We start from the raw sequence: 22,174 nt of genomic DNA, 5'->3' as shown, positions 1-22,174 counted from the left end.
TCGGGATTTATTTCTGGTACTGACCGGCGGACTTTACAGATACTTTGCAGTACAGGCGGGGCGGAGGTTGAATTTCAGCTTTAGTCTCAGGTGGGTATGGTCAAAAATAAGGAAATGGGGCACAAATCAAGTCACACTGGTAAATCGCCCTATTCTATATGGGCCACGGAAACCACGTTCTCACTTCTGTCTGAGCCTTTCTGTGAATCAGTTTATGTGCCGAAAAAAAGGCTACAGAAATTAAACCTGGTATGTCAGAGAGGTAGTTCATGGTGAACATGGGTAGCCTGCCGTCAAAATATGTTGTGTGTGCCCATACAAATTAATCGGAAAGTATGTCATTGTACAGCATTCTGACAGAACTACTAGCCTACGCTATTTCAGTAACTTAAAAACCCCAGTTAGTTGTTGTCTTGGTAGAAAAGAACGACGTGGCTAACCAGTGATGGCAAAAATACTTTTTACATTCACTGACCTAATGATTATTGTCATTAGTAAACGTCCATTGATGTTTGAAATGATTTCAGTAATCTCAGGTGTGGATCATGTGTATGTGTCGACCAATGTATTACATTCTTTAAGAAAATACGTTTTACAGTAATGATTAGGCAATATTGTTAGGGCATGCCATACTTAATGTATTGCTAAATACGACATATCTAGCCCGGTCAGGCCATACCAGTCTATGATGCGTGCGTGGTGTATTAAATCTACTGTGACTCCAAATGTAATAAAAACATCAGCCTACGTCAGGACGTACAGTGCGTGGAGGCGGGTCTGCACGCTGGTAGGAAGGGTAGATGCAGTAACACAACAGCAAGATCAAGCTGACGGCCCATGGGCTCCAACTCTGCGCGACAGACATCAAGTCTGTCAAACCGAGCTTCACAAGTAAACCTTTTGCAAGAAAAGCGATAAACAACTTTTTGGTGCGAAGCCAGACTGAGCTGATCACCAGTATGTGGATAACTCCCGAAGAGGTGTTGCTTGCCAACGCTCTGTGGGTTAGCGAAAGGGCGAACCCCTTCTTCATTCTTCAGCGAAGAAAGGGACATGGCAAAGGAGGAGGCTTCACTGGTATGTTATGCGTTTGACCATATAATGGCGCATGACACAAATGCTGCCATCCAAAGACGTATCATTTCAATGTGATCGGTGGTCCTCTAGTCGGATGGCTTGGATTGGTAACGCAGCTAACTGTTTGGGTGTTAACGTTAGCCTGTGTTGACGTGGTCGGACAGGCTAATATAAAGTATTCCTGCTAACAGCTGACTGGCTAACGTACCTGACTGTGTTTACATTGTCATTCTTGTTGAGCATCGTTGCCGTCCACAACGCTCATTGCTGTCTATCCGCATGTGAAACGCTCTCTTGGGTCCAATCAATTAAATGAATCTCTTGCAGTGTCATTAGTCCCTTATTCTAGGCATTGGGTCATGAGACCTGAACAATAGAGATGATATTTAGCTATCGATAGCTGTGTGACTTAAATAAGTGATTTAGACGTCTTGCCGTTCCTCCAGAACGTCTATGCAAATATGCTTCTCAGTTAGCGTAACTCGCTTAGTCATTCAAAGACACCCGTTTGTCCGAGCTAGCAACTGTAAATAGAAATAGCCTTATGGTGAAAGGTGGCGGATGAGACTTACCCATAGCATTGTTTTTCAACATTAGTAGGTCAGAGAGGTAAGAAGCGAAAAGCGAAAAGCAAATCATGAAAAGCCTGAATCACACGTTGGGAAAGTGCATATTCTAAACTAAATGGAAGCCTAGACACAGGTTCAATGTGTTTTTACTTATTTTATTTCTGAGAAAACCAACTCACAAACTTTTCTTTGTGACGTTATTTGATATATTTAAAGGGAATGGGGGTTATAATTGCCAAGAGGTATGATATCAGTCCATGTGAACCATGTGACCAAGAGGCTTCTGTGACCTCAAACGTTCAAGTGGTGACCATTCTAAAGTCTTAAACTTATAATGAATTGAATTATAGCAACAGGCATCTCTTTCAAGTAAGCCAAAATTTGCCCAACACAATACACCCTGAGGTATAGGCTACTCAAGTGCCAATTGAGCCTATGTGTTAATGATTGCTGTTCATCATCATCAATAGTTATTTGAGCAATGTTGAGGTTGAACCACTGTATTGACAGACTGTTGCTTTTGTCTTGCAGTGTTTTTCTTTTCTTCCTTTAAGCATAGCTTACCTAGCTTTACACGCTTGAGCTACACATTAACAAGTCATGTGAGTCATCTCTAAAAAGGGCAACTGACTGGCATTGGCATATAACGCTAACTTGGGATGTTTGTCAAAAACTAGTAATCGCTTCAATAGTGTCACCAAGAATGCCAGGGACAGAACATTTTTGCTGCTAGTTCCAGAGGAAGTAGACCTCATTTAAAGCGTAGCCCATTTTAATTGACTGTCAGGTTAAGGGAAGAAGCAAAACTGTGTGTCACTTGTGAGGCTGTGGAGGGTTTAATGTGGTCTAGCCTAATGGCATAACGACAACGTAACCTAATTGTCTCCAGTGTCCCACTCATAGGCACATCTGAGCTAAGGGCTGGTTGTAAGGGGTGGGGGTCTAAAGTTAATGTAGGTCAAGTAGCCTGGTATTTAGTGTCATAATCGCTACAGAATATATTGACTTTAATGTTTGTTTCAAATGTTATTGATCTGGAATAACACTGTTTTTACCATTAAAATGAAGGCCTCAAGCAGTTCTCTAGCGTGCTTGGATTTTCCTCACATAATCTTGATACTAAATAATTGATCATATCTGATGAAGTCTTGAATATACGTGATTCATGATTTATAGATTTATACATGAATTGTTGATTACGAAGAGAGAAATACAACTTTTGTTCAGAATTTTTGTAGTAAGTCTGTTTTTTCTTCCCTCTACTTTCTTTCGCTCTTTCTCCCTCCCTCTCTCTCTCTCTCTCTCTCTCGCTCTCTCTCTCTCGCTCAGGGTTGCTAGTGGGTACGCTGGATGTTGTGTTGGACTCCAGTGCTCGTGTGGCTCCCTACAGGATCTTGCATCAGACAGGCGACTCTCAAATCTTCTGGAGCATTGCCTGTGGTGAGTCACCAAACCAAACAAACACACACACACACACACACACACACACACACACACACACACACACACACACACACACACACACACACACACACACACACATTGCTCCTTGTTGTTGTCATTGGTGTTGAAATATGGTATAGTAGTATTGGGCTGTGACCCCCTCTAAACATGTGAAGTAGTGAGTCACTCAGTGAGGTGGTATCTGGCCGTGTATTGCAGGCACCTCCAGGAAAGAGATCACAGAACACTGGGAGTGGCTGGAGGCCAACCTGCTACAGACGCTGTCAATCTTCGACAATGAAGATGACATCACCACCTTTGTCAAAGGGAAGATACAGGTGAGCCCAGACTATGCCGATGACGCCATTAGTTGTCCATACATGTATTTTCATCCAAAGATGGGTGTCATTGGTAATGGCTTTACACACTTGAGCCGCATATCAACAAGTCATGTGATTCCACTCTAAAAAGGGCGACTGGCTTTGGCATATAACGCTAACTTGGGATGTTTCTCAAAAACTAGTAATCACTCTAGTGCCAGAGACAAATGAGGAAAGAGGAAAGAGAGAGCTCGGGATATGACTGTGCAAAATGTGACTGTGAAAGAACATTTTGTTGCCAGCTCCAGAGGAAGTAGACCTTATTTTAAGCATGATGATGGCTGCAATTTATGTCATAGACTGACCTAGTCTTATCTGTTCACAAGCAGTTCACATCTAGTTTTCAGCTCCTCTGATCATGTTTCCTCTGTTGTTTCCTTCTCTTCTTTCTTCTTCCCCTTCTCCAGGGTATCATGGCAGAGGAGAACAAGAGCCTGCCGGCACAGGATGACGAGGACTCTGGGAAGTTCCGTGAGGCCGAGCTGAAGATGAGGAAGCTGTTTGGGATGCCCGAGGAGGAGAAGCTGGTCAACTACTACTCATGCAGCTACTGGAAGGGCCGGGTGCCCAGGCAGGGCTGGCTCTACCTCACTGTCAACCACATCTGCTTCTACTCCTTCCTGCTAGGAAAAGAGGGTAAGAGAGAGATATAGAGAGAGAGATATACAGAGAGAGATATACAGATATATATATTAATATATATATATATATAGAGAGAGAGAGATAGAGAGAGATAGAGAGACGAGAGAGCGAGAGAGCGAGAGAGCGAGAGAGTGAGAGAGATAAGGAGACAATGATGAAAAGTCAGAGACAGAGAGTGACAAAGAAAGGAGAGAAACACAGTGAAATCTTGGGCCCCTCTAATTCTATGTGAATTCTATTCATTGATTCCTGCAAAACAAAATAAATTGAGCTGCAATGAAGACAAAGCCTCTAACTGAAATCCAGGTGAAGGGTGAGGGAGGGAGAAAGAGAATGAGAGAGATTAGCAGAGAGACGAATTAGGCTGCATAATACAGACAGTTTAGGTAATTTTGACCAGTTCAGTCCTCAGCAATAGCCTGTTTATTTCACAACCATGTCGCAGAATGCGATGCAGTGTTTGTATGGGAAATGTAGTTTTTTTCCCAAAGGATTTGCAATGAGAGTTTGGGTGCTGTCGTGATAGTGAGTCATAGAATGAATATGAATGAGTCTTTAATGAGAGTGATTGAGAGAATGAGAATACGGGAAAGCGAGAAAGGGAGGGTGAGTAGGAATGAGATGAACACCTCGCCTTAATGCAATACTTCTTCTCAGAATTCCTCAGTGAAATCTAATTTAACCTAATGGACTCAGTCAGACAGGCTTTGTTTGGTGCTGTGTGGCTTGAGTGTGTCCTTCTTGGCCTGCACATATTCTCTCTGCTTCTCTAGCTTGAATGGCTATCACAGCCCCACCCCCACCCACATCCCCTCTCTCACTCATATTTTATCTTACTATCTCAACATCTTCACCTACATCCTGTAGAATTGTATCTTCGTCCTGCTAGCACCACAACTCTAAGTGTTGTCACTAACACACACACACACACACACACACACACACTGGCCTGCTCACTGATTCACTCACACACACGCAAACACTTTCTGTGAACTGTCCTCTCCTCTTCTCCTTCTCCTCCTCATAGACTCTTGATGACACTCAGTGCAAACTTGCAGTTTTACAATGTGGCAGTCAAGTCTTGTGGAAGGCTGCTGTTGTTTCTACTCAATAACCCTCTCTCTCTCTCCCTCTCCCCCTCCTTCCTCTCTCTTACAGTGACACTGGTGGTGCAGTGGACGGACGTGACTCAGCTGGAGAAGAACGCCACGCTGTTGTTCCCGGAGAGTGTGCGCGTGAGCACGCGCGGCACGCAGCACTTCTTCTCCATGTTCCTGAACATTAACGACACCTTCAAGCTCATGGAGCAGCTGGCCAACATCGCCATGCGCCAGCTGCTGGACAACGAGGCCTTTTCCGCCGACCGCACGCTGCCCAAGCCCTGCAAGACCCTCAAGAATGTCTCTGCACTCAAGAGGTAGTCATGGGTGTCTGAAGGGGGGGAGGCTTTGCAGGCTGATTGGACTAGCTCACAGGCTGGCTAGAATTATTCAAATGCCCAAAATACAGTGTGTCTGTATGTGTTTGTTTGTTTGTTTGTTTGTTTGTGGTTGTGTGTGTGCAAACTTTATTTGGGCTCTTCTCTAAATGGACCTCCCTAAAAGGCCAATTTATAGTCCAGTTAGAAAGTGTCGCTCCACAAAAAATTACGTAGAAGCAAAACAATTTGTGTCTGCTAGAGTGGCACAGACCTTGTGCGAGATTCGTTGGAAGTTTTGCTTTCTTCAGTTCAGTTTATATCATTTCTATGTTAATTACAGGATCATGAGGTTTCAATAAAAAATTTTCTTCCTGTCAATATGACCTGAACTAGTTAGCTAAAATGAGTTAGCTAGGTTGCTGAGTTGCCATAGTAATGACACTTTATGCTCTGAGCCAGTTTGTCATCAGTGACAGATTGTGAAACCCTCTTGGTTTAGTCATTTTTGACACTTGTCTCACCCGCACTATAAATTCACTAACTTGCTCAGACACACACACACACACACACACACATACACACACACACACACACGTCCAAATCCCTCCACATCCCCACATATACTTTGTTACTTCGGGATATAGTTGTTCATGAAAACATCACCTTTGTTGTGTCACAGTGAGTGTTTGTGTGTCACATGATTCCACTTCCTTGTTAGTTTGGTTGGGAAACCGTATGAGAACTTGCCCAGTTTGTTCCTCAGATCACTCACTTCTGCATGGAGCAGCAGAAGACATTAGAGCCAGCCAGCTGACACATCCAGCCACTTCCATATTCAGTTCAACTCCTAACCTCCCAGATCAAACAAAATGAGTTGTTGAAGTCTTGTGTGATGGATGGTGCAGATAGATTCTCACCTGAGGATAGATCTTCTAGGCTGTGGTGCTGAAACAAGGTGATGCCTGTGTTCATCCAAAAGCACAAACAGTGTAGTGAGACACACTCATGTCAGTAACTTTGATGAGGCCAGCTCAACCATGCCTTGATTAAGGGGTTTTCTTAAAGGTAAAGTCCCTACCCCTCTGCTGGGATTGGCCATGGTCCGGTCCAAACCACTATACACTGAACGGACAGCTAGAGGACTTTTAGGTGTAATTCGCTGAATTCGAATTTTTTAAAACCTCAGACTGCACTTTTAAAGTGTTTTCTTTTCTTTTTCTTTTCCCCTCTATGTTTTGGTCCTTTTCATTCGACTTGATGAAGCATTCTGTTTAGGCCTTTTTGTAATCTAGAATGAGAAGCTGTTGCACCTGCAATTCAATTCAGATACAGAAACACAGCATGCTGGTACTTGTTGTAATGTTCACTTGATTACCTGCTCTAGGGACCTGGATGCCAGGGCAAAGAATGAGCGATACCGGGCCCTGTTCCGTCTGACCCAGGACGAGCGTCTGGACGGGCATACGGACTGCACGCTCTGGACGCCCTTTGCCAAGATGCATGTGGTGGGCCAGATGTTTGTGTCCAACAACTACATCTGCTTCGCTAGCCGAGAGGAGGACATGTGCCAGCTCATCATCCCTCTGAGGGAGGTGAGTGTAGCCCATTGTACGCACGTACGCACGCACGCACGCACGCACGCACGCACGCACGCACGCACGCACGCACGCACGCACGCACGCACGCACGCACGCACGCACGCACGCACGCACGCACATACACACTCATACACGCATGCACACTACTTACACACTCATATATATATATACACACACACACACACACACACACACACACACATACACACTATGTATATATACACAGTATATATATAGCTTGATTGTTAAATAGACTTCTGGTTATTGTGTTGCATTCTACATGGTTTATATAGCACTTCCCCTTGTTTTGTGTCTGTTTATTTATGGTGTGAGTCTTAAAACGCTTATTTTATCTAAGTAACACACTTGGGTCTTATTACATTAGCAGTGTAATCCCAATGCAAACACAAACTGTAATTCCCATGTGGTGTCTCCTATACTGTTCCAGGTGTCCATTGTTGAGAAGGCGGACAGCAGCAGCGTCCTCCCCAGCCCGCTGTCTATCAGCACCAAGAACAAGACGAACTTCCTGTTTGCCAATCTGAAAGACCGGGACTTCCTGGTGCAGCGCATCTCCGACTTTCTGCAGCGCACTCCCGAGCGACTGTGGAGCGAAGGCGATCAGCTCCCGCTGAGTGGCCAATCAGTGAGTCAGTCATTCAGTCGCTGGAGCAGACAATTGGCCGATTTAGGTCTCAGTCAGCAGGTACTGTCATGACTGCCACTGCCTGTGGCTCTTGTTGTCATGTGTCCCATCCCTCCCCCTGAAGACCCCACAAGTCCCTCTGGTAGTGGTTGTTGTGGTTGTGGTTGTTGTGGTGGTGGTTGTTGTTGCCGTTGTTTTTATTTATCTGTGTACCTAGTTTGACCCTCCAACCGTTGCGCTCCGTTGCTTGCTTGGCTGTACCTTTTCACATATGTACGTGAGTTTACAATCGAGCTGTTAAGCTTCTGATGCAAACCAAGTGCTCTCCTTCTGAACGATCCTCTTGCAGGAGACTCCGAGCCCCACCACCCCAACCTTTCCGTCCACCCCTCCCTCTCTGGGGGCAGAGGAGCCCCCGCAGCATCGCTACTACACCCCTGACCTGCCCACCGCCAAGCATGGCCTCCTCCACATCTACCAGAAGGACGCGCCAGAGGAGGAGATGGGCCCCAAGGCGGTGAGTTCCTAACTCTTCCAACTACTGGAACTTCTCTTGGTGCTGCATGGTGAAAGATAGATAGATAGTCGGTTAGTAAGTATGTTAGATGATGATGATGATGATGATGAAGGTGTGCATGGCAATGAAGTACATTGATCTGTATTCAGCTTGTAGTAGTAACTACACGTATTCGAGTCAGCATGCTAATGCTGTTGGCAACGGAAAAATATATGGCTAGACCTTGATGAATTATTTTACACCTATTAACCTTCCAGATGAACACTGACATTAAATTAAGGAAACTTTTTTTTATTTTTTATTTTTTTATATCTTTCTCTCAGTGTGTCTTTTTATCTTGTCTTTACTCCTCTTAATTTCTTGGTTCTTGCCTTACCCTATCTTGATCTCCCTCTAACACATGCATGCATAGTCATTCCGTGTTGTCTTACAAAATTCACTTCTCTCCACGTCCCCTCAGGCCAAAGAGAAGATGAAGGAGGAGTCCTGGAACATCCACTTCTTTGAGTTTGGGCGTGGAGTGTGCATGTACCGCACCTCCAAGACCCGGGAGCTGGTTCTGAACGGCATCCCAGAGAGCCTGAGGGGAGAGCTGTGGCTGCTTTTCTCTGGTAAGAGCCCCGCCATGCAGCCTGTGGGGGGGGGGGGGTAGTTTGTCAGGTTCTTTTTTTGATGGGGTAAAATACTGTTATCTGCTTTGTGTGTGTGTGTGTGTGTGTGTGTGTGTGTGTGTGTGTGTGTGCGTGCGTGCGTCTGAGAGGGAGTTTTGGGTGAGGTATATGTCCTGTTTGTGTGTGTGGGTGGGTGTGCTTGCGGGAAGATATGGGATATAGGACATTTGTCTGTTTGTGTGTGTTTGTGTGTGTGTTTGTGTGTGTGTGCGCGAGAGAGAGTTAGTGTGTGTGTCTGTCTCGAAGAAGGAGTTGTGGGTGTGATGTAGGTATGTGTGGGCATGCTTGCCGGAAGGATATGGGTGAGTGGTAGGAAATTGAACTGTGTGCAAGAGAATATGTTTTGCAGACTGGTTTAAATGTTTGTTTGTTTGTTTTTGAGAACCAAATAGAGCATTTTCGTATGAACTTGTTAAGATCAGTCTTTGGGATCTTTGTTAAAGTTAACACACTGTCTGTGTCTGTGTCTGTGTCTGTGTCTGTGTCTGTCTGTGTCTGTGTCTGTGTCTGTGTCTGTGTCTGTGTCTGTGTCTGTGTCTGTGTCTGTGTGAGTGTGTATCCACACTTTTGCAGTTTTTCTCATCATGTGATTCTCAGGAGATACGAAAGGGATCTTGCCCTTGTTTGGATAGTTGCCATGGCAGCTGCGACAGTTGTTCCAACATGAGCCTGTGGCCTTGTTGTGGCTCACTATATGTCATATGATCTCCTGATACTGGCCCTGTGCACAGCAGCTTAACAACTCTACCCAATAGAACAATAGAACCAATAGAATTTAACCTTGCAGTGTCTGTCTGGCCAATGGCAATACTTCAGGGCTGGTGCTCTCTTTTCAGTTAATGCAATAAAAAGATTGCTCCCTTGAGTTCACTGACCTCAGCAAAAATGAATATGAAGCAGCTGAAATAGAGTTGACTTAGGAACATGGAAATGGAAAGAGATAAGTATGCCGATAGATAGGGAGTTTACCAGTACACATTTCAGTTAATAAAACTACTTGATAAGGATCAGCCTATATTAGAAGGTAGAGCATATTGTATGTTGGCAATGATGTAATAAAAGCATTGTCATTGTGACTTTCAGTCGTTTTGTTCTTACTGTCTGTCTCTTTCTTTGCCTATCCCCTTACTGCTTTCCTCACACGCCTTTCCTTTCTTTCTATCTATCTCTCTTTCTTTCTCTCTTTCTTTCTTTGGCCCACCCCATCTGTCTCCCCGCTCAGGAGCCCAAAATGAGATGGCCACTCACCCGGGTTATTACGCTGAGCTGGTGGAGCAGGCCATGGGCCGCTGCAATCTGGCCACGGAGGAGATCGAGAGGGACCTGCACCGCTCCATGCCCGAGCACCACGCCTTCCAGAACGAGATGGGCATCGCCGCGCTCCGACGCGTACTCACGGCATACGCCTACCGCAACCCTAATATCGGCTACTGCCAGGTGTGTGCCGACACGCACCTAAGCATGCACGCACACATCCAGATATGATTACAAGCATGGGCTGCTTATAAGTGTGCACACACACTCAAGACATACATACACACACTCACACTCACACTCACACTCACACTCAAGACATAAACTACTCAGCCGCAACTACTTACCATAGGCCTCATATTTGATATATGAATATACAGTGAAACTATAATCACATAACCACAAGGTTCACAGACTCACACACAACCACTCTGCCACTCTTGCACTCACACTCTCTCTTTTCTCTATGTCTCTCTCTTTCACTCACACACTCACTCAAAAAAGAACATGAACTGCTGCTTGCTGTGTGTAGAAACAGTCCCACATTTCCAACACTTAGCTACTTCATAAGATTTAATCTAGTATGTGACTCACCTACTGAGGGATACTGAGGAAGTAAATGCCAATGTGTTCACACACTCACATACACACACACACACACACACACTCACACGCACACACTCACACGCACACACACACACACACACACACACACACACTCACACACACTCACACATATGCCCACACATACATTTATACGTACCCAGTGTAGGCTGACCACAACTTGTCTATTTCTATCTTCTTTTAAGAAGTAGTAGGTCAAGGGTATTTTCCACTCTGACTAAACCAGCAGACTGCTGAAATGAGTTTTAAAATGAGACCCTTGAGAGTAACGTCCATCTTAGCACTCATGAAATATGCATGTGTTTACATTTCATTTGGATGTCCTGTGTACAAAGTAGTGCGGGGAAAAAAAGGAGCAGTTTCGAGTGCATCAATGCAGTCCATCTGTCCTTGCACTCGTTTTTCTCTCGAGATCCTTGGCTGCATATCCCAGAGGAGGCCTGTCCAGACCTCTGACCTCACAGAGTGAGCTGGATCTGAGGTCACAGTCTCATGCTGTGTCAGTTTAAATGTTCAGTTGTCCGTGTCGGGTCAGTTCTACAATCCGTTTAGTTAGATCTTTTACCAAGAAGAAACACTGTCAGATGTGTCTGTTTCTGACATGTTGATGCATTATGTTGATATTAAAACACTTTATCACTTTTTATACCCAAACTCCCTCTCTCGCTCTGTCTCTCTCTCTCTCTCTCTCTCTCTCTGTGTCTCTCTCTCTCTCTCTCTCTCTCTCTCTAGGCAATGAATATAGTGACGTCTGTGTTGTTGTTATACTGCACCGAGGAGGAGGCGTTTTGGCTGCTGGTGGCCCTGTGTGAGAGAATGTTACCTGATTACTATAACACCAGGGTTGTAGGTGAGTGGGTAGGTGTGTGTGCGTGTGTGTGTGGGCCATTTGCTGCATCTCACACATTGAACCTGAGTCTCCTTTGGCTATCTGTTTTGAAAATAGTTCCACACAGACAAGGCAGAAACACTTGTTCTCGTTTCTTGCCAGTTGTATGTTCAATGTGATGTGATGTTTAATGTGATGCTTTGTTGCCCTCGCTTTCTTTCCCAAACTCGACTTGGACACTTTCTCCCCTTTCTCCCACTGGCCTTTTCTCTCTCTGCCCATATGAGATCAAATACTGCACCACTTTCCAATAAATCAAAGTGAATGTCTGCTGACTTAGTGGTGTACCCTGCCAGTTGCGTCTCTAATTCAGGGGAGGAAACCTGCCAGGGCTTGTCAACACTTGTGACAACTTTCCCCAAACTCACTAATTAACTAATTGGGGATAGATCTCAATGCTAGTTCAACCTAAGACTGTAGTAAAAAAAAAAATGGCTCAAATCAAAGATCCTAGAAAAGAAGTAAAAAACTTGAAATACCCATACTCAGAAGAGTTTTATCATATGAAATGCGGTATGCCATAGTTTTACTTTGGAAGGGGGAAAAGTGGGAAGTAAAGGGTGACCTGGGGGTGTGTCACACAAAGAAGCTATTTCAGTTTTGAGATTGTGCCCTCGGTTTGAATGAAATCACCAGTGTGATGACTTACCATGCTCACGCCCATAGTGACATCGAATATGTTTTGTGTGCGCGTGTGCACGCGTGCGTGTGTGCGTGTGCGTGTGCGTGTGCGTGTGCGTGTGTGGTGTGTTTCCCTCAGGGGCTCTGGTGGACCAGGGTGTGTTTGAGGAGCTGACGCGTGAGTGTCTGCCGCTTCTCTACGAGCACATGCAGGACCTGGGCGTGATCTCCACCATCTCGCTGTCCTGGTTCCTCACGCTCTTCCTCAGCGTCATGCCCTTCCACAGCGCCGTGCTGCTGGTCGACTGCTTCTTCTACGAGGGCATCAAGCTCATCTTCCAAGTCTCCCTGGCCGTGCTGCACGCCAACATGGAGCAGCTCATGGCCAGCAACGACGAGGGGGAGGCCATGACCATCCTGGGCAGGTCAGAGAACAGAGGGAGCCTTGTATTTACGGGCACAGGCACAGGCACAGGCACAGGCACAGGCACAGGCACAGGCACAGGCACAGGCACAGGCACAGGCACAGGCACAGGCACAGGCACAGGCACAGGCACAGGCACAGGCACAATTGGAGAGAGACAGAGAACCTGGTATTATGAGAAACACACAAAGAGTCTAGTATTTGGAAGTGTTTGCATAAAAAAGACTTCTGCCTAGTGACTGGAAGTACTCACATGATATCTCAAACTCCCTGACATGTAAAGTTATAGATGTGATTTTTAAAGGAGCCAACAAATGGAAAAAATCATGTTTTCCTACCAAACATAAGAAAGGCCAACCAAGAAAGAGAGGCCCAATCATTGGGAACAGAACTGGGCAATGAACGTCTCCCTATCTTCCTGTCAGGTATCTAGATAATGTTGTGAACAAGCAGACGGTGTCTCCACCCATTCCCCACCTCCATGCCCTGCTGACCAGTGGGGATGAGCCGCCCCCGGAGATTGATGTCTTTGAGCTCGTCAAGGCGTCCTATGAGGTGAGAGAGATCCGTTCCGGATGCTATCATTCTGACATTATTCATTTAAAAGGTCCTTGTGTTCATCATCACCGTCTCTCCCCCTCTCTTTCACACCGTCCTGTCTTCTCTCTTCGGCCTTGAGCAGAAGTTTGGCAGCCTCCGTGCTGATGTTATTGAGCAGATGAGGTTCAAGCAGAGGTTAAAGGTCATCCAGTCTCTGGAGGACACGGCCAAAAGAAGTGTGGTGAGTGTGTGAGCTATGTATGTGCTGTACATAACTGATTTTGGGCTCTTGGCCGAGCCGGGATTGATTGCTCTGTGTGTGTGTGTCTCTGTGTGTGTGTGTGTGTGTTGTGTGTGTGTGTGTGTGTGTGTTTGCAGGTGAGGGCCATCATGACTGACTCAGCCTTCAGCATCGAGGAGCTGGAGGATCTGTATGTTCTGTTCAAGGTGAGCTGGCATATTTTAGGCCCCTTGTAGCTGTAGCTGTACCCAGAACCAGTTTTCCAAGCATATCCTCACATGCTCAGAACAATGAATTTATGTTCTTGTATCTTGTTCCAAAAAGATAAATAAACTCCTGCTTAATGTCATAGAATAACTCTGTTTTCCCATCGAAGCTTACTGCCCATCATTTCACTCAACCAAACTCTTGACCAAATAAAATGCTCTAATTTAACTTGCTATTTAACATGTTGTTGAGGTCAATATCTGTTTCATCGGTCATGCCATAATTCATTTTTTTGGTGTGTGTGTTTGTGTGTGTGGGTGTGCGTGTGCGTGTGCGTGTGCGTGTGCGTGTGCGTGTGCTTGTGCTTGTGCGTGTGCTTGTGCGTGTGTGTGCGTGCATCTGTGTTTCCATCCTTGTATGTATGTAGGCCAAGCACATTATGAGCTGCTACTGGGGCGCGAGCAGCACCGCAACGGAGCGCCACGACCCGAGCCTGCCCTACCTGGAGCAGTACCGCATCGACCTGGGTCAGTTTGGCGAGCTCTTCTCGGTCCTGGGGCCCTGGGGCTGCGGCGTGCACACGTCCACGCTGTCCTCCCGGCTCTTCCGCCTGCTTGACCAGAACAAGGATAGCCTCATCAACTTCAAGGAGTTTGTCACTGGCCTCAGTAAGCATGGGGGTGTGTGGGGGGGGGCGGGAGGGCGGTCAGTGATGTAGGGTCTTCTGCGGACCATTGGATTTCTGGTTATGATAAGGTCTGTCACCTGAGTCACAAATTGTAATCACTAGATGGATGGTTGAAGCAAAACACTGAGATGGACTTGGATAAGGTTGGGTTTTGGGGATGGTTCGTATCTAAACTCTAATGATAAAGTGTGGTGCTCTCACTGCTAGTGTCGTCAGGGTACACAAGGGTTAATTCATTGTGTGACCTCATGCTGCCTGTAGTGGTTGTAAATAAAGCTGTCAGATGGGTAGTGGGTGTGCTTGCTGATTATGGGGACCTCAGCTGATGTCATTGTTAATGCGGCATCATACTGCAGCAACAAACAAATAGATCAGTAGACTTCTAAAAGGTTGTCCGAGGTCTTACAATGAGCCAAGCAATGTGTTTTCTCTCTCTCTCCCTTTCTCTATGGTCTCAGGTGGAATGTATCATGGAGACATGACCGAGAAGCTCAAGATCCTGTACAAACTTCATCTGCCTCCAGGTAAGCAAACACTCATCTCTTTGCACTGGCATTTAGTGTGTGGGTGTGTGTGTGTGTGTGTGTGTGTGTGTGTGTCCTTTAGCATGCTCAGGTCCTCAGTACATCAACACTAGGTATCAAAAATGCTTGATGCAATGCAATGTTACTGACAAGTGTTGTCAGTTTGAAGAGAGAATATTAGTGTAATGAGTTAATTTTGTGAAAATGACAGCAAGGATCATTTTTGGTAGGCTTTTTCTGTTTTCTGGTACAGGGGTTAGAGAAGCACGTGTTAAAGACGCAGAGATGGAAGAAGAGGAAAACGGCAGTATGGGACGTAGACTAGAGACTAGACTAGACTAGACTAGACTAGACTAGACCTGCTAATAATCAAATTTATTTTGATTACGTTTATTTAGTTAATGACATGTAGACTAGAGACTAGACTAGACCTGCTAATAATCAAATATATTTTGATTAAGTTTATTTAGTTTATGGGACGTAGACTAGAGACTAGACTAGACCTACAAATAATCCAGTATATTTTGATGAAGTTTATTTAGTTTAAGTGGGGATTCTAGCCAAAGGGAGCCTATGGCAAGTTGTATCTCACTGCTAGGAAAACTCTTCACTCGTGCCCTGACCTCCTGACCTGTTGGTCAGAACAAGTGGAGGAAGGCAGTTACTTGGAGTCAGCAAATATTTCTGTGACCTCGTGAGGGAGCCAAGCCACTTCAGCCACAGTGCTTGTCATGAGGAGACTGTTACGAATGCATTTAAGTGCTTAGAGCTGTGAGTTGTTTTTGTGGTATTTGCAATGTGAGTGATTTCTGTGGGTTTTTCTCCTCTCTCTCTCTCTCTCAGCCTTGTGTCCAGAAGAGGCAGAGTCTGCACTTGAGGCCACACAATTCTTTACAGACGATGACTCACCTGAGGGTAAACACTGTTACCTCTTATACGCACACACCCACACACCCACACACGCACATACACATCCAATCAATCAATCACTTTTGAACATTTATTCTGCCTTTAATCCACACCGTATCTCAAACAGTCAGGTCAAGTGCAGTGTGCTTCTGTCTGTAGATAACCATGAGCAGAAACCTTATGGAGTTAAGCGCTGCAGGTGTCTACTCTACTCTCCTCTCTAAGGAGTTGCCTCCCCTTGCTCTGGTCATCTTAAAGGGCACCTACAGAATGTCCCTTTAAAACTGCATGTGTGTGTTCTTCTGTGTATCCTCTCCCCTGCATGTTTGCATGGGGCATTGGCAGTCCCACTAACGTGTAACATGACCGGATGGATGTTGAGCTCTGTTGAACCTCATTTTCCTCATGTTCTTGTTTCATCTGTCTACTCTCATCTACTCTCCTTCTTTCTGGTTTTTGTCTCGTTTTTTTTCCACTTTCTCTTCCCTTTTGCCTGCTTTCGTCATCTCTCTCTCTCTCTCTCTTTTCGGTTTCATGTGATCACTCTCTCGCTTTTGCTCCCTCTTTTCTCCTCTTATTTTCTCTTCCCTTCGTTCCTACCTTCTTTCTCTCCTTTTCTCTTGCTTTTGCTCTCTCGCTTTCTCTCTCTATTTCTCATTGTCTCATCACTCCAGATTCTCCCTTCCTGTCTCATCTGGATTTCCTGGTGCAGGAAGTCACTGAAGGTTTGTTTCTATGTGCCCCAGTAGAGGTGAAAAACACACCAGTCGCATCACAGTATCACTGGGCTTGGACGTTTTACACGAGGCCACCGCATCTAATGTCACCATTTTATACACGCAAGCATTCCATGTCATCATTCAGTGGTGTTGGTATGGTGTAGGTTTTTGGTGAAAGAAAATTAAGCTTGATTTTAATTTCAATTGTCCACGTTTCACATTTCATCTGTGTCTTCTTTGTCCAGTATCAGTGTTGGTTTCCCTTCACTGTCTGCTGTGTGTACGAATGAAGTTAACCCCCTTATCTTGTCCCGCATATTGAAGCTCCCAGAAATAGTTCTATGGTTCTAACCTCTGGTCTCTCCTCTCAAACCTGCACCTCCCCTCCTTCCATTCCTCAACCAAGCATTGTATTACTCCTCTATTCTCCTTACTGAGAGCTCCCCTTTATTCCTCTTTCCCCCTGATCCATTTTCCATCTGCTGGGAGCGCTCTTCCTCTGTGTGTCCTAAACGGTGACCCCTAACCCCATTCACAGTATGACCCTGGCGGTTTGTGCACCTGCTATAAACAGTTTTTTTACCACTGTGAAAGGTGGTTGCCATAGTTTCAATCAGTATAGTGTGTTTGTATAAAAATATCTGTCCCTGTCGTTTTTCGCAATCATCAAAAAAATACTTTTTTGTGTCGAACAAATTTGTGTTTTTAATCCGTTACTGTGTTGGAGAGCATCTGTTACCCAGCTACCCAGTAGATCGGTCTGGTGTCCATCCACCAGTTGGAGACTATGATTCTATTCACCGCATTAGATAAAAATCCTACCACGTCCTCCAGCATCAGCCTAAACTTGACGCAGGATTGCGTCGATATTAGAACTCTGAAGAGAGGAGAACTACTCTGAGTTCCTTTTCGTCCTTGCTGACCAGTTGGAATACAGACCCACTCTACACCAAGACAATAGTCAGGCCATTTCATAAGCATTTGCTTTTTACTTTGGCGAATGTGTGTGTGGTGGGGAGATGGCTGCTGGTCCTGTCCTTGCTGATGACGAATTGTGTGTCTGCAGGTGAAGAGGTGAAGGAGGCAGGAGACTCTGGAAATGGAGACTCTGAAGACAAGAAAGGTACACGGCACAGCACACTTCACATTTTTAACAGTTTGATGGAGGTCTGTGTGCTCTTGAAATGCTTACTGTTCATTTAAATGGGCTTTCACAGACTCCTGAAAAAAGTATTTTGGGGTTTAGATGACCATTTTATGTTTCCACCATTTTCTGTTGCAGAGGAGAAAGTAAAGGACTATAAATATTACCTGAGGATGTGGGCCAAAGAGAAGGAACCAAAAAAAGAGACCATTAAAGACCTGCCCAGGATGAACCAGGTACAGTTGATCCCTTACTAGTTCCTGCTGCCTGTTCTGCATCAGTGCTTCATAGGTGAAAATGCACCCTAGTTACCTCAGGACTCCGGAGCTGCATGAAAGTATATTTATTAGACAAACAATCAAAGACAATTGCAATCGGGCTCCCCTCCCAGCACAAGGCTGACAGTGAAGGCAATGATAAACCCTTCACACAAGGTTTATATAGACAGAAGTTTAGCTTTCAGCAGGGATAACCGCGTGGTGGATTTCTCACGTACGCGGCTCCCTGTCTTGCAAGGATGGCAGTTTTGCACAAGGTCGGAAGAAGCACAGTTCCTTTCTTATCTCCTCTGGTCTAAACATGCTCTTGTTCATATGCAGACTAAGTGGCACCTAATATTCTAGTTACACACACAGTGAGGAAAGCCATGCCCCTGCTTTCATAAGCACATGATTCATACAAGGAATATTTGAATACAAGTCACTTGATTATTATATTCTTAAGTCATTTACAGTGTTTGGAAATAATCTCTATCAGTGCTCTGCCTGGTGCTGATGATCTGGTTTCCTTATCTCTTTGTAGGAGCAGTTTATTGAGCTCTGTAAGACGCTCTACAACATGTTCAGCGAGGACCCTCTGGAGCAGGAGCTGTACCATGCCATTGCCACTGTGGCCAGCCTGCTGCTGCGCATCGGTGAGGTGGGCAAGAAGTTTACCAACAATGGGGCCAACAAGAAAGTTCTGGAACCCCAACCCCAGCCTCAGCCTCAGCTTCCAGTCGACGGCCCTGAGAAGGAAGACTCCAACGGGGAAGGCAGCTCGGCACAGTCCCTGATCTGCAAGGCCCTGGCGGAGGCCCAGCTGGAGTCGGTGGGGCCCCCAGGTGCGACGTCAGGAGCCGGAGGCTCGGACGAGGAAGGGAAGGATGACACGTCGGTCTCGTCCTATTCGGTCGTGAGTGCCGGCGAGCTGCAGTGCGAGGACATTGCCGACGACACCGTGCTGGTCGACTGTGGTGGCAACGGGGCAGGGGATAGGAGGCGAGGCAGCGCGCCGGACCAGGATTGGTCCATCACCTTTGAGCAAGTTCTGGCCTCCATGCTGACAGAGCCGGTCCTGGTGGACTACTTTGAGAGGAAGCGGGACATCCTAGCCAAGATGGCTGCCTGCAAGATGCAGAGGGCAGTGGAGAGGCAGATCAGCTCCTCGAGCGACCACGAGCTGGCCCAACTCTCCACTTGAGAACCCCCCCAACCCCCGACAAGTGAGGGCGAGTAACACTCTCGCACACACATACACCCATACTTGTGTGCGTGTGAGGGAGAGTGTGTATGGACACACATCTGTAATACTAGGTGTACAGTGCGTGTGAATGTAGGTCCTGGTCAGCAGACAAACATGCATGTCTGACAAGCGCATGCACTTAAGGATGATATTTCGCACCTGTGTGTATGTGTGTGTGTCTGTCAGCTTATTGATGGGCAAAAGTGTTTGTTTGCAGACACAGGCAATGGCCTTGGTTTGCTATGGAACCTCATGGCTGAGCTCCATTTTATTCCATCCCATTCTAGTCTACAGCCCAGATGTGTCAATCCTATCCAGGTTTGTCCCACAATGGGTAACTAGCCATTGATACGGTCATGGCATCCAAAAGCGGTGAAGTTGCCCATTGTTCTTAAGCCATGAGCTGCCATCTACAAGTCGATCTATGGGCCGTGCAGCCCCAACTTAGAGGTTGAAATTGGGGGGTATTGTCACCTCATCTTAACATGAGGCCTTGTATCACTGTACTTTTGCTTTTGTTTTGTCTTTTCTCCGATGTTTGTCTGTTTTTCATTGATTGACACTATACACATCCGTAGGAAAATAACACAGTGGGGCTGTCCCAGTCTCAGAGTTTCGTCTTGACCCTCATCACTGTATCACTTATGTGCCATTATCTAGATTGACCTGTACAGTATAGCAGTATTTCAGTCTGGTTTGTCAGAACTTACACTAAAGCTTTGCGACGTTAGACTGTCAGATGTTGTTTTGGGGCAGGTTTGTCTCCGATATTCCCTGCAGAGGGCGTCAGGATAGGAATACATTCAGGAATGAGGCTCAGCTCTGCCTCCTTTCCACCCAAAGTTTCAGTGAAAGCACTTGAGTTCACTAGGAGCAATGTCTGGATTCCAGCACGTGCTGCTTTTCATAACTGTGAGTACATTTGTGCCAGTCGTCTTTTTCTGTTGATGATAACATTTCAAGCTTCCCTGCCGAGGGCTTTGCATAGCCAACGACCTTAAACGACTTTCAACGTTCAAAACCCCGGCGCAGAACTGTCTCGTTCCCCCCTTTTTCTGATGAAAATCGTTACTTAAAGTTGTTCTGGGGCCAGTACCATATCCAGTAAGATTATTTAAAGTCTACCTCTAATTGGCTAAATGATTCATGTCATTGTCATCGTGTAATCAGCAACCTCATGTAAGAGGTGTTTGTTGAGGTGGTCAGTATTAGTAAGTAATTTTCATTTGAAAGATTGCCCTGTAAATCTCTAGTCCCGGGGTATAATTGGACCATAGCTTGGTAAAAATGTAATAATGCCTGGCAACGTTTTAATGTCTTTCAAAGATGTTACACTTTTACACAGGTCTGATAAATATGATGCACACATTAGTTTACTTTAATACCGGTAGTTACAACTGTTTCCCTCGAATCTAGTAAAAATCCTAATGCTTGCACAGTATTTGTAAACTGTTCTTTGTGCGGTTATACAGTATTACAAACAGATGAAGAGGATCTGATTGGTTGATGGTGTAAGACCAATCTGTATTATTTGCTTATTAATTCTGCTGGCTTCTAGAGTTTTTAGGCTGCTTGCGCTTATTTGTTTCAAAACATCTCACCAAATCTAAAGTAATTGAATTACGTGTACCATTTCTCTTTTTAATTGTATTTGTTTTCTATAACTGATTACTTTTCCTCACTGCTCAACACACCTTTCTGTATAAATATATGTGCTTATCTTTCTGCAAAGCTATTTGTTTTTCTTAAGCTGTAAATAGAAGCATATCATATTTTCTTATATAAAGTGTTTTATTGTTAAAAGTCTATGTAATATGATGTGACTTTTCACTAAAATGTTTCCCCACCTCTTTTAAATAGCATTACATATTCTCTTCGTTTAAAGGTATTATTTTATCGTTGTAAACAAGATTGTTATTCAATAAAGTACCTTCATTTTACCTATGGTCCTACACTAAATACAGTGGCTTCCATCTCATTAGCAGCTTCTCATGGGAAAGACGTGTTGAGAATGATAACTAAAATGTGTACTGCTACCAGTGTCCATGTAACAGTTGTTTCGCCTGTAGCAGTCTAGTCAACCAAATAATTCAAACGATGACATCACATGTCTTTCATGATCCTTATTAATGGATGTATGCCTATAAGACAGAAACCTGGAGAGAAGGTGTAATGTACATGTATTTCTCCACAGAGATGAAATCTGAATGGTTTTTTCTCATATTGACAGACCCTCCCTCCACTTAACTAACACATTGTTGGTCGATTACAAAGTTAGTCTTGGTACGCGTCAGTGTTTCATTTGCATCTTAACTGTGAAAACGCTTTAACTGAAACTTGTGACTGGCTACTTGGTGTTTACGTGCTCACTGGTGTCTCGCGGTAATTGCCACACGTCCCTTCAATGGTCACATGAAAATGTGCGTCAGTGCGCCAAGTATCGTCTCCACAGCCTGAGTTATTTATTTCATATTACTACACTGTAGTTGGTTTTGCATAATTATTGATCAGTACTGTATCACATCTTGTGTAATAAACGAAAGTACCATTGCATTAGTCATGTTGTGACTGTCGTGCTCTTTTGATTACACTGCATCATGAGGTTGACAAGGGTTCATCTGGGTACTCTTGAGTATGGTGAGACACCAACATAAAAGGCTTAACATGATGGTACTGGTACCCACACAGCAACTCATGATTCAAATGATTACACTGACAAGACAAGAGGAACATTTTCAATTTGATTTCATAAATCAGTTTAAGTTTTAATAAAAACATTACAAAAAAACACGTTTATCAGCTGTTGCATAGTTTTTCTTTAACATTGTGAACGGTTAAACATTTAATTTCAAATTTTAAACTTAAATATTTTATCAGTTTTATTTGATAAGATTTTCTTTAAAAACTTTTCAAAGCAGACCCCC

General features: G+C 44.9%; 1 protein-coding gene across 2 annotated transcripts; it reads left to right on the top strand.

Annotated features, from left to right (window-relative positions):
• Positions 1-820: 820 nt before the first annotated feature.
• Positions 821-21,766, top strand: tbc1d9b (TBC1 domain family member 9b). Of its 2 annotated transcripts, XM_080840755.1 has the most exons (22): positions 821-1,077; positions 2,976-3,086; positions 3,309-3,427; positions 3,877-4,105; positions 5,270-5,528; positions 6,916-7,123; positions 7,578-7,775; positions 8,125-8,292; positions 8,753-8,903; positions 10,186-10,400; positions 11,574-11,691; positions 12,491-12,776; positions 13,201-13,330; positions 13,458-13,556; positions 13,694-13,762; positions 14,191-14,431; positions 14,910-14,975; positions 15,819-15,890; positions 16,559-16,609; positions 17,670-17,726; positions 17,886-17,983; positions 18,549-21,766. In XM_080840755.1, exons 1-22 carry the CDS (start codon positions 960-962, stop codon positions 19,206-19,208), a joined length of 3,723 nt encoding a protein of 1,240 aa, XP_080696881.1. In that variant the 5' UTR covers positions 821-959; the 3' UTR covers positions 19,209-21,766. The 2 variants fall into 2 exon arrangements, with proteins under 2 accessions (XP_080696881.1, XP_080696882.1); XM_080840756.1 differs by lacking the exon at positions 16,559-16,609.
• The last annotated feature ends 408 nt before the right edge of the window (positions 21,767-22,174 follow it).

This window comes from Sprattus sprattus, assembly GCF_963457725.1.
Source record: "Sprattus sprattus genome assembly, chromosome: 6".
Lineage (NCBI taxonomy): Eukaryota > Metazoa > Chordata > Actinopteri > Clupeiformes > Clupeidae > Sprattus > Sprattus sprattus.
This window is presented reverse-complemented; position numbering and strand designations above follow the sequence as displayed.